We start from the raw sequence: 16,256 nt of genomic DNA on the forward strand, positions 1-16,256 counted from the left end.
CCGAGGCTCCTTTTATGCCTCACATACATCCCCTCCCTCAGACCCCCAGGAGGTAGGTCATGTTATGATGCCAAACATGCTGGAGGTGTAAACAGCAAACAGCAAGTAGGTCGGGCAGGTTTACAGCCTCTTTGCTCCCTGTCTCTTAGTTTACATCTCATTACATTTAGCTGACGCGTTTATCCAAAGCGACTTTCATTAAGTGCATTCAACTATTAAGGTTCAAACTCTCAACAGCAAGAATTGAGTTCAAGTACACTAGCTACAAATAAGCCAAACTACAAAGAGCCAAATGGTAGTGCAACATGTAGGTCAGGGTTACCCCTATTTTCCCCCCGGGCGTGTCTGTGCTGCGTCCCAGAAGTGTGCGTGAAGCGGCGCTCCACTTTGCTAAAGATACACGTCTAGGTCTATTTTTACCCATGTGAAACAGCGAGAGCATCCAGTCAATGTACCAAAAGAATCCCCACGATATAACATACGTCTCCTCTACAACACCACGGACGACGAAGGATTCGTCTTGGAGGTGGAAAAACATGATAGACATCACAGATTCTTTTTATAAACACAACACCAGAAAAGAGAAGCATGGAGTGTAACTGCAGGAGTGCTTGGAGTGGAAGGTAGATACTAGCCTAATGGTTTAGTGTGCAACTTTTTTATATTAATGAACGCCCATTACATTCAAGCCATTGCCAAATGAGTTGATAAAAGAAGACACTCCCAGGAAATTGGGGTTAGGGTTAGACATTACATTACATTTAGCTATTTGTTTGTTTGGATCCCTATCAGCTTTAGCATAAGCTAGAAGCTATTCTTCCTGGAGTCCTGCAGTCTTTTTCTTATTACAATACAATTTACACCAACAAAACATTAGACATTACTTCAAATAACACAGACACTTTACAAAGTACATCTCATATGTCTTAAAAATTAGAACTGACGCAATTAAACAAAACGAAGAAAAAATGTATCTAAATACAAAGTGATAACAAAAGCACATGTAACTGACTCTCGCCTGATGCTTTTATCCAAATCGGCTTCTTAAAAGTGCATTCAACCATTAAGGTATAAACTCCAAACCGTGGTAAAGTTGGTTTTATATTGGACGTTGGATATTCGACACATTGGAGAAATCTATTGCAAGCCAAATAATATGCTATAAATCTATTATGTGGCCTGAACTTTTGACTTATTCATGTCAAACCACTTTTGGTGAACTCAGCTAACCCCCCTACACATTGCACAAAGCTTCTTTTCTCAGAAAAACCCATCCTTTAATTTTATAGAATTTGTATTAGACAAAGATTGTGCAAAGTACACACAAACAAATTTGTGTAGGTAACTATGAAAACACCAACTTTGACATATCTCAACCAAAATAAATGCTACCAACACGAAACTTTAGATCCTAGTTTGCCATGACCCTCTGGGGGTCCCCCACACATTTTAAGAAGATCGGCCATTAAGGGGCGCTGTAGCCAAGTAGACCAGTTTCGGCTCTTCTACTCAATCAATGTTAATGGGACATTTGCAACGGCAACGTACCACAGACCTTGCGGCTCACACATGTCGATATTTACTGACGTTTGCCTCCTTCACCGTTACACTTTGGGTCCCACTTTTGCGCGCTCCCCAGGTCGTCGGGGGCTACTCACGACCCTGTCATAACTGCTTGCAGTTGTAGTTATTTATTGTTTTTCACACAGTGTACATTGAAACAATTCTTCTGGAACATGTACCATTCCGGTTGCTGGAGTGCAGAGACCTTGGAACCATCTTCTGCATGAGTCAAATTGAGTCTACAAAGATGAAATAAAATAATAAAAATAATAAAAAAATATAAAAAAAATCAAAGGATGTTTTTTTAAAAAAAAGTAAGCTTTGTGCAATGTGTACGGGAGTTAGCTGAGTTCACCAAAAGTGGATTGACATGAATAGGTCAAAATGGTAAGCCGCATCCAATGTCCAATATAAAACCAACTTTACCACGGGAAACTCCAAACAGCAATAATCGAGTACATTAGCTTCAAATAAGCCAAACTACAAAAAGCCACATAAGTGCAACATATACAACTTTATTTTAGCAGTTTAGCTATTAAAATAGCTGTCACGGCCTAGCCGTAACTCAGACACGTTTCCTTTTTTGGTGTTCTGTGTGTGTGTGCGGGAGTGTGTGGGCAGGCGTGGCTTTCTCCAGGGCACCTGGCTCTCCAGCGCAGCTGCAAGTGATCTCCTAATCAAGCTCCAGCACAAGTACTCCTGAGATCCAGCAGGACGAGGGTAGGAGTTGGAGCTAGGTGGAAAGCTAATGCTAGCCGCCGTAGCCGGCCACCTGGCCAGGCTTCACCTGCTACGGAGACCAGCACCTCAGCCTGTGGTGTTGCTCGATGCCGCTAACCGGTAAGGGGGTATCCTCAGCGGTGAAACGCGGAGGATGTCCCTAGCTCATAAGCAGGAGTATGAGCTAGGTGGAAAGCTAACACTAGCCGGCCACCTGTCCCATCAATCCTGCTTGCAAGTGTCTCTGTGGACAACAAACTGGACTACATTCAAGTTCAACGAAACTCCCAACGCAAGTTCAGAGACTGCTGTGTTTTTGTTGTTGTGGAAACATGGCTGAACAACAGTGCTGCTCTGTCACCGGGTAAGACTAGCTAGTGGAGGTGGGCTTTTTTAACACGGACTGTTGCAGAAATGGGGTGCTTGTATCTAACTAACTGCTAACTGCTGGTGGAGTTTGTGACTGTTAGATGCCGACCATTCTACATTCCACGCAAATTTACGGCTGTGTTTACAGCCTACCAAGCGCGAATGCTAGTATGTGTTAGCTGAACTTTACGGAGCATATAATGTGTTTCGTATGTCGTTTTTATATAATGCCGTTTTTATATATTTGAATTGTGTAACCACTTGAGCCACAGTGAAACGTTGTTTTGTGTATATGGTTGAAATGACAAAACACAGTTGAATTGAGTTGACCGTCTCACTGTCTGTCTGTCTGTCTGTAAACGGTAGGCGTGGCTTGGGAGTGGACTCGGAACAGTGAAGCAAGTGCATTCTGGGATTTGGTGTCTTTCATCCACACATGAGCCAAAAACACATTTCCTCTCTTTTCTTGGACTAGAAGGCACCAATTTAAAAAAAAAATTCACATTTATTCTACATAAGTGACCCAATTAAAGATATATTCAGTTTTCCATCGGAGAAATATCCCTTTAACCCTCCTGTTGTCAAATTTGACCCAATTTCAAGAAGTTTTAATATCAGAAATTTTGGTTTCTTTCAACTAAATTGTCAAAAAAAATAAGGTGGATGGTTCCATATGACGCTATTCCCAAGTAAAATAAATTATCAGTTCACTACTTTTATTGAATTTGGGTGTTTTTTCTTAGAAAATCCGGTGGAGCTCGGTGCACGGAGAGAGAGAGGTGCACTCAGAAAAGTTAAAACATTTAGAGACTGAGACGGGTATTTTTATGAAAGATCTATCTATCTTTGTCGGCTTCTTGAGCCGTGTGTTGCCAATGCAAATAGGTTTGAGGTATGTTTTTATATTTTTTTATTAGCTCTCACAATCGTGATATTGATGAACGTTGTGATTTATGCATTTACATGTGGACAAAGCATGTTGATCAGGATTCATAGTACAGATCTCTGGTATTAAAAAAGAACACCAAAACGTTGAAAAAAGATTTTGACCCACAAAAACCAAACGTTGCATGGTCGACGGGAAGACAACATGAGGGTTAAAAAGTTCCCTCATAAGTTTTACATCAGAGATGATTCTCTTTTTATAAAGTCAAAGCAGCAGCTGAGCCGTCAGTGTGAAATAAAAACACATGAACCACAGAAAACAATGTCAGACTTGGTCTTTATTAAAGAACCTGAGACAGACTCAGTTTACACGTTACTGCGTCTGATTCTGGTTTCATTTGCATCTATTAGCTGCTGATTACGTTTCCATATTCATCCACTTTCTCCGTGATGGTTATCACCTTCGTTGTCTGAGAGGTGGAGGAGGTCTTGGTGGTGGTGGCGGTCTTGGTAGTGCTGCAGAACAGAAAATAAATGACTCATTTTAAATTTCACTGATGATACTTAAACTAGTGGGTTTTATAATTGTAAAGATAAATGTTCAGCATCAGTTAGTGTCCACTAAAACTTTTGTTTTTGCCGCTGACAGACTCAGATTATTATACTAAGTGTCTGACAACATTATGAAAGGATCCCTACAGAGATAGACCTTTTAGTTAAAGAGGAAGATCCTTTTAGTTTAACATGAAACAGCCCACCAAACCTACCAGACTCCATGTAAATAATCAGTACTTTTAGCGTGTATAGAGCCAGCATATTTCTACATGTAAATGGGTGAATTAAGGGTTTATTTCAACCAGAACAGAGTGGTGATTGTTGGAACAGTGGAAAGATGAACCAAGATGGCTTTGGGTAGTTTTATTTTGTTTCTGTCCACTTTGAATGAAGTGTGTTTTACGTTGATAAAATTACTGTTTATTTAAATGGATGACTATAGACTCGGCTCACCTCTCTCCGTCCAGCAGCCTCCTGTACTCGGTGATCTCTATCTCCAGTCTGGTCTTGATGTCCAGCAGCTCGGCGTACATGGCCCTGTGGTTGCCCAGGTCGGCCCTGAGGTGGGACAGCTGCTCCTCCAGACCCCCCACCTGCCTCTGGTAACCTGTCAGCATGTTGGCGTAGCGGCTCTTGGTCTCAGCCAGTCTCACCTCTACAGCTCCTTTCTGTTGAGGAAGAGGGAGGACAGTCAATGATTACCGTCACTTTGATTTACAGTAAGACAGCCCTTTAGTAATTTACAAAACACCTCAAACCTTTTACATTCAAACCAATACAGAAGGCCAACTCTGCCAGAAAAGAACCAAATTAATGAAAAGCTCAAATGAAAGTCATCGTCAAAGTTATGCAATCAACTTTTCTTGACAGATTTAGTGTTTTCTTACCTTGCTGATTGCAGACTGCAGTTTGATCTCCAAAGACTGAAGAGTTCGTCTGACCTCTGAGATCTCAGTCTTGGACGTCTGCAGAGTCTCGGTGCTCACAGCCACCTCTCTGTTCAGCTCGGCTGACTGTGAAGAACAATCAATGATGTTATTGATCAAATATCAGGGTATCAGAGCCCAGTGTGAGGTAGAGTTATCTGAGAAACATCCCGGAACATCTAGGAAACTAAAAAATAAGTTAAAATGGCATTCTCCAAAAGTTAAAAACTAAAACTTAAAAACTACAAAGTTTTAAAAACTTCAGAACAATAAAAAGCAAAGATGTTTGTGGTGTAAGTTGAGCTGCAGCAGCTTTTGGACAGCACGGGGCAGCAGTGAGCCCATTCAGGGCAGGAAACAGGACTTTGTTGTCTCACCTTGGTCTGGAACCAGGACTCCAACTCTGCGCGGTTCTTGGTGGCGACGGTCTCGTAGTGTTCTCTGATTCCGGCCATGACAGCAGACAGGTCCTGCTGCGGAGCGGCGTCCACCTCCACGTTCACCTGGCCTCCTACCTGGGCTCGCAGGGCCAGCAGGTCCTGCAGAAAGACGCCAGTTAAACTTCTGTCTTTTAATCTTTTTATTAGCGCCCGAGCACCAAAGTGCCAGGGACCTGTTGTTTTTGAAAGGATCATATATTATTTGCTGCGCAATCACATTTTTGAGGGGCTTGGGATGCTCACAAAAATTGGCACACGTCAGAACTGGCGAAAATTGCAAAGTTGTGCAGTGATTGGGCTCAGGGGCGTGGCCAGCGCCCCGTAACGCACGCCATGGTTCGGAAAAAGTTTCTTTGATGTTCACGAAATTTGGTGGGAACATGTTACTTATCTTCAGGAACATATACAATGTTTATGATTTTTTTTCGCCTGACGGGATGTCGGCCATCTTGGATTTTACGCGTTCATTTTCATTTTACAAACATGTTTGAGAGGACTTACACAAAACTCTTAAAACGTTGTAGCCACTTTCAAAGTAGTAGTAGTAGTAGTTAATTTGTGCTTGGGCATGACATGGTGGCCATTCATCGCTGCTTGCAGCTTTAATCTATCTCTCCATCTGGTTTCAGCGCTCTCACCTCCTCGTGGTTCTTCTTGAGGAAGATCAGTTCGTCATTTAGACCCTCAATCTGCATCTCCAGGTCGGATCTTCCCATAGTCACTTCCTGCAGAACTCTCTTCAGCCCGGCGATGTCGGCCTCCACCGACTGGTGCATAGCCAGCTCGTTCTCATACCTGAAAAAACATGAGTGTTGAAATGGCTGTGTTAATGACTGACGATGTCTGGACGTTAAAGGAAACAAAGTCTCACACTCACTTGACTCTGAAGTCGTCGCTGGCCAGCCGGGCGTTGTCGATGGCGAGGACAATGCCGGCATTTCCACGAGCAGCGAAGTTGATCTGAAAAGTTCAAAAAGTTATGAACGTCAAACTAAAATGTTAAAAGAACTCAAAAAGCGATATAATAACATTTTATTCTAGACATGTAGTAGACATTTATTTATTTTGTTCATATGTTACACTACTTTTGTGAAGCTGAGACTTCCAAAAAGCAAACACCTTTTCAGCTTTAGGGCCAAATTGTCTCTTTACACATTGCTCTAGGACAAATTTGGGCCTCACTATTAAAAAAACTACTCTGACGCAAGAAAGACAGGGAAGAGAGCTTGGGACACTTGTCATTTGCCTCTCTGTGTATAATTGAAGAATTCCAAAAAAGTGAACGTCAACTTTTCAGCATTATTGGCCAAATTATCTTTTTACACAACGCTCTAGGACACATGTGAAGGCTGAGTTTGTTCTGAACATTTCTATATCAAACACATGGGGATCAGTTATATACAAATACCTTAAAAGGTGAATCTAAGAAGATATGTAGAAATTGAGAAAATGCCCTTAGAGTTCAGAGTCTCTGTGCTCACCTGGTCCTGCAGTTCTTTGATGCGGACGTAGTATGCGGTCCAGTCGTGGGATGCAGGTTTAATCTTGTTCTCCAGGAACTGTCTGATCTTCAGCTCCAGGTCGGCGTTTGCCCTCTCCAGGCTGCGCACCTTGTCCAGGTAGGTGGCCAGGCGGTCGTTGAGGTTCTGCATGGCCACTTTCTTGTTGTCGGAGATGTCGACGGCGTCGGACAGGTTGAAGGCGCCGCCAGCACCGGCGGCAGAGGAGGAGGAGAAGGAGGCCTGGGAGACACGGATTCCCGTCCCTCCGGCTCCTCCGTACATGCTGCCGGCCCCCATGCTGCCGACACGGCGGGAGGAGGAGGAGGAGGACATGAGGCTGCTGCGGCTGGAGAAGGAGGTCATGGCTGAAGGTCGGCTGGTTGTCGGCTCAGAGCGGAGAGTGAAGACCTTCTGGGACCGAGGCTCCTTTTATGCTTCAAAATGAGGCTGGGTCATGTGGTGGGGAGGGATGCCAGACTCACCAGGTGGGTCACATGAAGCCCCGGGGCCCACAGAGCAAACCGGTCAGAGCTGAACAGGCGAGGTCCAGCAGGTCGGGGCAGTCTGCAGCTGAAGGGAAGCTCTGGGCGCTGCACTTACATTCTGACTTTTTCTCTCATGTCTCTCTTGACCTGAAAAAAGGAAACAATTGGATGCAAAAAAATTTAATTAAACAAAGAAAAGACATAATTATCTTCGACAATGAAAAAGGAAGGGTCAGTACTTACTTTGCTTCTAGAGGACTAAAAACCAGAGCTGCGAGGATTAATGGATTAGTTGTCAACCAATAAATTCATCTCCAACTATTTTGATAATTGATTAAACTTCTCTGATGTCAGCTTGTTAAATGTGAATATGTTCTAGTTTCTTCTCTCCTCTGTGACAGTAAACTGAATATCTTTAAGTTGTGGACAAAACAAGACATTTGAGGACGTCATCTTGGACTTTGGGAAACACTCATTCACATTTTTCACCATTTTCTGACATTTTAGAGACCAAACAACTAATCCATTCATCCAGGAAATAATCCACAGATTAATCAACAATGAAAATAATCTCTCAGCCCCTCAGCTGTGATAACATCTCAACATACCCCTCCTGTCGTGAGCTGTTTCTCAATCGTCTCACCTGAGGGCAGAGCTGTGAGCTGTGAGGCGTTTGTGGTCCGACTGGATGTCTGTTCCTCGGGGCTCCGTGTGGACTGACAGGACCGGACCATCAGGTCCTCCAGGGAAGGAGGAGGAGCTGACAGGTCAGGCTCTCATTCCTGATCCTCCATCCATCAGCATCAGACTCTTCACACAGAAAGTAACAAAACATGACCTCTTGTTTCTTTTACACAATCCATGGACTTACTGTATGAATGATATTTTATGTGTCATGCCACTAAGTGGCCCATCACACACCGTTAGACGACACCAACACAAAAGACATTTCATCCAAAGCTTCCAGTCCAATGTCCACACACAACATACTCTACTTAATCTAAACATTTCATACATAAAACTAAACATTTGATAGTGATCTAAACAAAACAGTAAACGCTTGCTAGCATGTTTTCTACAGCGCTCACTGCTTAATTTCTTTATTAAAATAACTTGGCTTAATGGCCAGCAACAAACGTATGCACAGCAGACAATAGGGCAGGCAGATGGATTAGTTCCTGAAATATTGTGACTTTATTCTAGGTGGAGCCAGGCTGAGGAGGAGCGACTAGGTCGAGTTAGGATGAGGAGGAGAGACTAGGTCAGACTAGGTCGAGTCAGGCTGAGGAGGAAAGACTAGGTCAGACTAGGTCGAGTCAGGCTGAGGAGGAGAGACTAGGTCAGACTAGGTCGAGTCAGGATGAGGAGGAGAGACTAGGTCAGACTAGGTCTAGTCAGGCTGAGGAGGAGAGACTAGATCTAGTAAGGCTGAGGAGGAGAGACTAGGTCGAGTCAGGCTGAAGCAATTCTGATAGATGTGTGTTCACGGCTTTCCTTAACCTTGTGTCGTGTCACATTGACCCGTTTTAAATTTTTGTTTTATATCAGAAAATATGGGATATGTGGGGGATATCGGGAAAATGTGTAGAAGAAAAAAATTTTTTTTCAAGGTTGAAGGGAAGTAAACACAAGGGCTGCGAGGTCCATCACAGTTTTACTGATGCTAAAATGGAGAATACGCGTTGTGCATTTACTTTACACAGAGTGAGCAGCAGCTTCTTGTGGAAGTTTGATGAAGTGAAACATTATTTGTAAGAAACACGGCCGCTGTAATAAAACAGTGAAAGAAAGCATTGTAAACAATCGCGGACCGACTGAATATGTAAGTAGCCTAAAAATAGACATTATGTGACCACAACTCTGAACTGAAACCGTCATATTTTTAACATTCAAGGAGTTAGGCTACTAATCATTTGCACACATTAACAATTGTATATTTTGCATTAAAAGTGGACAGAATGGTTTCAGTTAAGAGAAGTGGTTCGTAAATGTATATTTTTAGACTATCATTTAGTCCGTTTGCTATTGTCTGCCACACAACTTCTCGCTGTTTTATTATAGCGGCCGAGTTTGCTTCTTCACATATATGCTTTGCTTCCTCGTATATGGACATAGAAAATAAAGATGCTGAAGAGATCGGATTCTAAAATCTAGAAACTATGAAGCTAATTAAGTGATGAACTCAATGCACACTGTAAACAATGACTGTAACAGAATATTCATCAGTTATTCTCCCCCAGCAAAATATAAGGTCAAAACCATTGAGGTGTCTCAACTAAACCTAACCCTAACCCTCTCCCTGTTGTTACATTAATGTACAGTAGCCTATACTGTATAGTTACTGGTCCAGTGAACTAAGACTATTATAGGTTTTTTATAATTGTTCAATCCCTTCAAATTATAGTCCCAGTTCACTGGACAGAACACACATTGTGTACTAAGAATGGCAAATAAAATGGCCATGGAAGAGTTACATAGGCCTACACGATCCTTTATTGTTAAAGAATAGAAAAAGAAATAAATCATCTTAAAAGATGTATTGGTCTCTGGCCGGTCGGCCTTTGTTAGAACCATTATAGAAACACACGTGTATAGCACTTTATGTACTGCCCTTTCATCGCAGACCTCATTTAAAACACATTTGCAACTTCATCAGCCTTTTCTAATTATCTCAACTGCCATAGCCTAATATATTTACCAAACATCTAACAACAATATGAACAGCAGTCTTCATACAGCAATATAACAGCACCAACGACATTAACATGAATACTTTTTAAAATAATGTGTTAAAATATTAACAGTATTTAACTGAACAGCAATATGCACCTGTTGTATTTTAATGCAGGCTGATAACAATAAGGTAAACTCACTGCTGAGTGAACAGAAAAGGCTCCAGGATTAATAAATCCTGGCTGCTAGCCTGGTCTGGAGCAGGCTAGCTGCACAGATTAAATCTCCATGGTGATTTAGGTGGTTCTGCTTTCGTGAAACCGTTTCAAGGTTTAAGTCATTCAGGATAACTGGGAAAGCCCAGCTTAATCCACTATCTGGCTTTTGTGAAATAGTCCTCAGGAGTGATTAGGCCAAATCTAAATAACATCTACCGATTGGGCAGCTGAGATAAAGGCCTATATTCCTAAATATTTGTAAAGGTGCACATTAATCCAACCATAAATGTGGCACACCCAGTTTTTCTGATGCACACCCAGAGTCTCTTTTCTGGCTACGCTAGTAATTTGAAGACGTCATCTTGGGCATTAGGAAACACTGATCCACCTTTTTTACCATTTTCTGACATTTTAGAGACCAAACAACGGGCCGAACAACACCCCTCAGCTGTGATAACATCTCAACATACCCCTCCTGTCGTGAACTGTTTCTCAATCGTCTCACCTGAGGGCAGAGCTGTGAGCTGTGAGGCGTTTGTGGTCCGACTGGATGTCTGTTCCTCGGGGCTCCGTGTGGACTGACAGGACCGGACCGTCAGCTCCTCCAGGGAAGGAGGAGGAGCTGACAGGTCAGGCTCTCATTCCTGATCCTCCATCCATCAGCATCAGACTCTTTACACAGAAAGTAACAAAACATTACCTCTTGTTTCCTTTACACAATACATGAAGTTACTGTATGAACAATGATACTTTGTGTGTGTCATGCCACTAAGTGGCCCATCGCACATGGTTATATGACAGCAACACAAAAGACATTTCATCCAGAGCTTTCAGTCCAATGTCCACACACAACATACTCTACTTAATCTAAACATTTCATACATAAAACTAAACATTTCTGACACAAAAAGGGGTGGCCGAAAATGAGATTGACTGAATGTAAAAAATATATTCAATTCAATTCAATTTTATTTATAGTATCAAATCATAACAAGAGTTATCTCGAGACACTTTACAGATAGAGTAGGTCTAGACCACACTCTATAAAGCCCCAACAATTCCAATAGTTCCCCCAAGAGCAAGCATTAGCAGTGGCTATTGCGACAGTGGCGAGGAAAAACTCCCTTTTAGGAAGAAACCTCGGCAGACCCAGACTCTTGGTGGGCGGTGTCTGACGGTTGGGGTTATGACGGTACAGGATGTAGCGTGGCACAGCAGAGCATGGTTGGACGCGGTGGACGCAGCAGGACGTAGCCGGGCATTGCAGGGAATCGCAGAGCGTAGCAGGGTGTAGCAGGTCCATAGCCACAGCTGCACCCAAGACCAAGGTCTTGGTGTCACCCTAATCCGAGGCGATGTTCTGGGCGAAGAAGAAACATAAGGACTCTGGGGAGTAAACTCCCCAGAGCTAGGTGAGTAACAAGCACTTCTGAGACAGGATGTGCATAAAAGGAAACAAAAGAAAAGAGCGTGTCATAAGAAGGAACTTCCTCGGCAGTCTACAATTATAACAGCATAACTAGGAGAGGTACTATATTATTGATTATACGATAGGTAAATCTGATGACTGTAAAGAGAAGCAGAGAAAAGCAGGGGTGCTGTGTCTGCAGCTATACACCCTGCCCCGCCGGTCTAGGCGTTCACTGCAACTCCTCACTCCCTAACTATAAGCTTTATCAAAGAGGAGAGTTTTCAGTTTAGTCTTAAATGTAGCGACGGTGTCAGCCCCCCGAACCCAGATTGGGAGCTGGTTCCACAGGAACTTTATATGCACTGCAGCAAAACATGGACAAGTGCTTATAAAGACTCTCTGGTAAACGTTAAGCAGACGATGAATCTTGACTAAATGTCACAACTGCCAAAACAAAGACAATAAAATAAAGTAGCTGCAAGCGGTGATTCGAGGGTTCAACCCCTTTCTCGGCCAACAGAAGGTTGTAGTTCTATTAGTTTATGTAATTCTGTAGTTTCTAGTCTTAACAACTACTCCAAGCACTTTTAATTATAACAGGCAATGTTCACACCCATTAATACACTGTGATCTAGACTGCCCTATGAGGCGCCATCTGCTTAGCACAAACATACACACATTCACACACCGATGGCGCAGCATCGGGAGCAATTCCCTTCGACATTGGACAGCAGGGCCTGGGGTAAACCAGCAACCTTCCGATTGGTGGACGACTGTTCTACCACCTGAGCCACAGCCCCCCCTAGGAAGCAGCCCAATCACCAAAAGTCAAAGCAGCAAGCAGCATTAAACAGATGCCCAATCACAAAAGTCAAAGCCACAAGCAGCGTTGAGCGATTTCTAGATTCACAAAGCTTCACAAAACCACTTCCGATGGTTTAATCCTTTATAGAAAAAGTGGTGAAACCAAGCACACACCTGTTTTATCACTACAATAGATGCAGCATTTCAATAAGTCCCGTTATTTCGGTCCCCTTCATTGGCTTTAACAAGACTTGGAGTGTACCGTACGTTCAGGTCTTGGTGTCAGATGTCTCTATCTATTTTAGACAGGATTGCTGTGGAAGAATCTGAGTTATGGGCAATTCTCTGCTAAGCCCCACTCTTTATCAAGTTCTTTGATTGATGTGGCCATTTTTTATCACCAATCTTGCTCATTTATAGCAGAAATGTGTATTTCAGTCACACATGGCTCTATACCAATTTGTATTTTGTGTTCATAGAATCAAAATCAACAAAGTTCTATATATTTTAGTGTTTTTCACATTATGCAAAAAACATCATGGCAGAAGTTGTAGAACACATTGAGGTAGACATGTTTGAGAAATATCAAGTCAATCAGGGACGTGGCCCTTCAAAATGTTGGCATAAGTTGTAGCGCCACCTTCAGGCCAAATGGAATCATATTTTATAGGAATTATTAGCACATTACCATCAATTATGCTGAACATGTTCATGTCTGTAGCTCCTTCCAGCCTGCAGTAACTTGAGAAAAGGCATAATTTAACATATAATGCTAAATAGGCCACGCCCACATGCATCAATCAATATGACACTTCAGATCTAATTTAATACTTGCCCCAACACCATATGTACCAATTTTGTTGTAATTCTGTCCACCAAGTTTTGCGGTACGTATTTGCAGTATTTTAAGCACCTCCTATTGGCTGACTTCAAAATCGTTGTAACTCAGTCCCGCAAGAATGCGTACCAAATTTGGGGTTGATAGAATAAAAATTGACAAAGTTCTATTCATGTTACTGTTTTTCATATTATGCAAATTAATAAAAAATTCATCATGGTGGACCAAAGAGAGGTGAGGTCCCTCCACTTCTGGTGGATCAGCATGGGAGCTTAATTCAGAAGAAATAAGAACGGTAGTGAATGAAGAAAGACTTATCCTTTTTTTCTGCCGTTTGAATTGAGTCATTAATTACACATAATGATGTTTGTCAGTTTAAAAGGTAAATTTGCAATTCAAGAAAGTCTCAGTTTATTGTTAAACTGTTGGAGTATAAGACCGTGAAAATATGTCATTAGATAGACTATCACATTTCAAAGTTGCATGGATGACGTCTCGCTGAAACTACGATGTCTGTGTGTATCGTACCGGGACGTAACGTTACTCACACGAGCAGAGGATCTCACTTGTTCTTACGCTTCTCTGCTGATAAAACTTTGCTGGAAAAAACACACCACGTAAAAGAACGTTACACGCGTTGTGGAACAGAGCTAAGCCAGGTAGCGAGAATTCCGAGCATCAAGCCAAGTGACGTAAACTGTGGGAGAGAGAGATGTAGTTCACTGAGCGGTTTTACACAAAACTAAGTGGTCATATGACAAACCTACGACACACTGAGACTTTCTTAAGTTAAAAAAATATCTTATAAATTGACGAACATCATATTTGTAATCCATGGCTCAATTCAATTGGGATAAAAAATAATTAGCCTCTCCCCGTTCATTACTTTCTGAATTAAGGTCCCATGAGGTTCCACCAGAAGGGGAGGGACTCTACCTCTCTATAGACTTTATGTGATGAATAGACAGAGCATCCGGTTCAGTGAAGTGATGCAAATGCAAAAGTGTCTTAAACCTGTTTTGTATCTGAATTTCAGCAGGGACGACACATGCGGTTGCAAAAAAGGGTTTGGTTTCTATAGAAGTTTATGAGAAAATGAGCCTACTTCTCACTTCTACTTCTCACAGCCCACCCAGACGGATTATTCATTATCGCCGGGGTTTTTAACAACACATATCTCAAGACTGTTCTCCCTCATTTCCATCAACATGGAAACTTTCCTACAAGAGAAAGTAACACCCTGGACTTGGTTTACACCTCACATAAAGGTGCATACAAAGCAATAACAGTCTTAAATTACGCTAAACTTTTGTAATGATGCAGTTTGCACTGTTTCTCAGCACTTCATCCACATTAGAATATGTATTATCCACTTAGAGTGAGAGAGTGGCTAAGTTGTGTTTTTAATGTCATGGTTAGGGTGTGCTTGCAGGAAAGATGAGTGTTTGCTATGAATGATGGGTGAGATGTATTTGGAGTGTGTGTGTGTGTGTGTGTGTGTGTTTGTGTGTTTGCAATGAATGTGTTGTGAGATGAGTTTTTTATATATATATATATATATATATATATATATATATATATATATATATATATATATATATATATATATATATATGTGTGTGTGTGTTACAGTGATGTGTTACAATGATGATGCACCTTACTACAATGGGTCTACAATTTCATTGTACTCAAATGCAATGACAATAGAGGACATTTTTAAGGAAATCTTTATTTTTAATACAAGTATTACTTATCTTTTTTATCTTTATTTGAATACATTTCTTATGTTTTATGTTATACTTGTTATATGTGTCCTTATTGCACCGTGGGTCAGGCTCAAGTAATTCTGATAGATGCTCGTTCACGGCTTTCGTTAACAGACCGCGGTTGATCAGGTCGATCACAGATTTCCTGATGCTAAAATGGAGAATACGCGTTGTGCATTTACTTTACACAGAGTGAGCAGCAGCTTCTTGTGGAAGTTTGATGAAGTGAAACATTATTTGTAAGAAACATGGCCGCTGTAATAAAACAGCGAAAGAAAGCATTGTAAACAATCGCGGACCGACTGAATATGTAAGTAGCCTAAAAATAGACATTATGTGACCACAACTCTGAACTGAAACGGTCATATTTTTAACATTCAAGGAGTTAGGCTACTAATCATTTGCACACATTAACAATTGTATATTTTACATTAAAAGTGGGCAGAATGGTTTCAGTTAAGAGAAATGGTTCGTAAATGTATATTTTTTTATTTTTTTAGATCATTTAGTCCGTTTGCTATTGTCTGCCACACAATTTCTCGCTGTTTTATTATAGCGGCCGAGTTTGCTTCTTCACATATATGCTTTGCTTCCTCGTATATGGACATAGAAAATAAAGATGCTGAAGAAATTGGACTCTAAGCTCTAGAAACAATGAAGATAATTAAGTGATAAACTCAATGCACACTGTAGACATGACTGTAACAGAGTATTCATCAGTTATTCTCCCCCAGCAAAATATAATATATTATCTTTTTTTTAATCTGTATTTGAATACATTTCTTATGTTTTATGTTATGTTTTATGTTTGGGTCAGAGAGAAACATATTTTCAATTGCTCTGTATGTCTGGCACATGTTGCAGAATTGACAATAAAGTTGACTTGACTTGAAAAGAGAGCCAATCAAGTCTGGACAAACAGACAATGAGTGCTGTTTTGTGGGAGGAAAAAAAATACACAGATGATTAGCTTTTGTAAAAGTAATTTTTATTTTGCAAGTACAGTAGATCAAAACAACACCAAGAAACATTACAACACACCCAATGCCAGATACAGCCAAGAGACCAATTTCTTAATGTATATCATTAATTTCCCACCTT

At 41.4% G+C, this 16,256-nt stretch overlaps 1 protein-coding gene across 2 annotated transcripts in view; it reads right to left on the bottom strand.

The window, feature by feature from the left end:
• Window positions 1-3,857: 3,857 nt before the first annotated feature.
• LOC116049985 (keratin, type I cytoskeletal 13-like) overlaps window positions 3,858-16,256 on the bottom strand; it is an 83,747-nt gene continuing 71,348 nt past the window's right edge. The window contains exons 1-7 of one of the 2 annotated variants that reach the window (XM_031300045.2): window positions 6,940-7,378; window positions 6,336-6,418; window positions 6,097-6,253; window positions 5,396-5,557; window positions 4,980-5,105; window positions 4,546-4,760; window positions 3,945-4,053 (exon numbers count right to left, since the gene is read on the bottom strand). In XM_031300045.2, the coding sequence (XP_031155905.1) occupies window positions 3,945-4,053; window positions 4,546-4,760; window positions 4,980-5,105; window positions 5,396-5,557; window positions 6,097-6,253; window positions 6,336-6,418; window positions 6,940-7,323 (1,236 nt within the window). In that variant the 5' untranslated portion in view covers window positions 7,324-7,378. Of the gene's footprint in view, window positions 4,054-4,545; window positions 4,761-4,979; window positions 5,106-5,395; window positions 5,558-6,096; window positions 6,254-6,335; window positions 6,419-6,939; window positions 7,379-16,256 lie in introns of those variants that run through there. The other variant, XM_031300043.2, reaches the window with a different exon arrangement.

The sequence above is a fragment of the Sander lucioperca genome, chromosome 21, assembly GCF_008315115.2.
Source record: "Sander lucioperca isolate FBNREF2018 chromosome 21, SLUC_FBN_1.2, whole genome shotgun sequence".
Taxonomy (NCBI): domain Eukaryota; kingdom Metazoa; phylum Chordata; class Actinopteri; order Perciformes; family Percidae; genus Sander; species Sander lucioperca.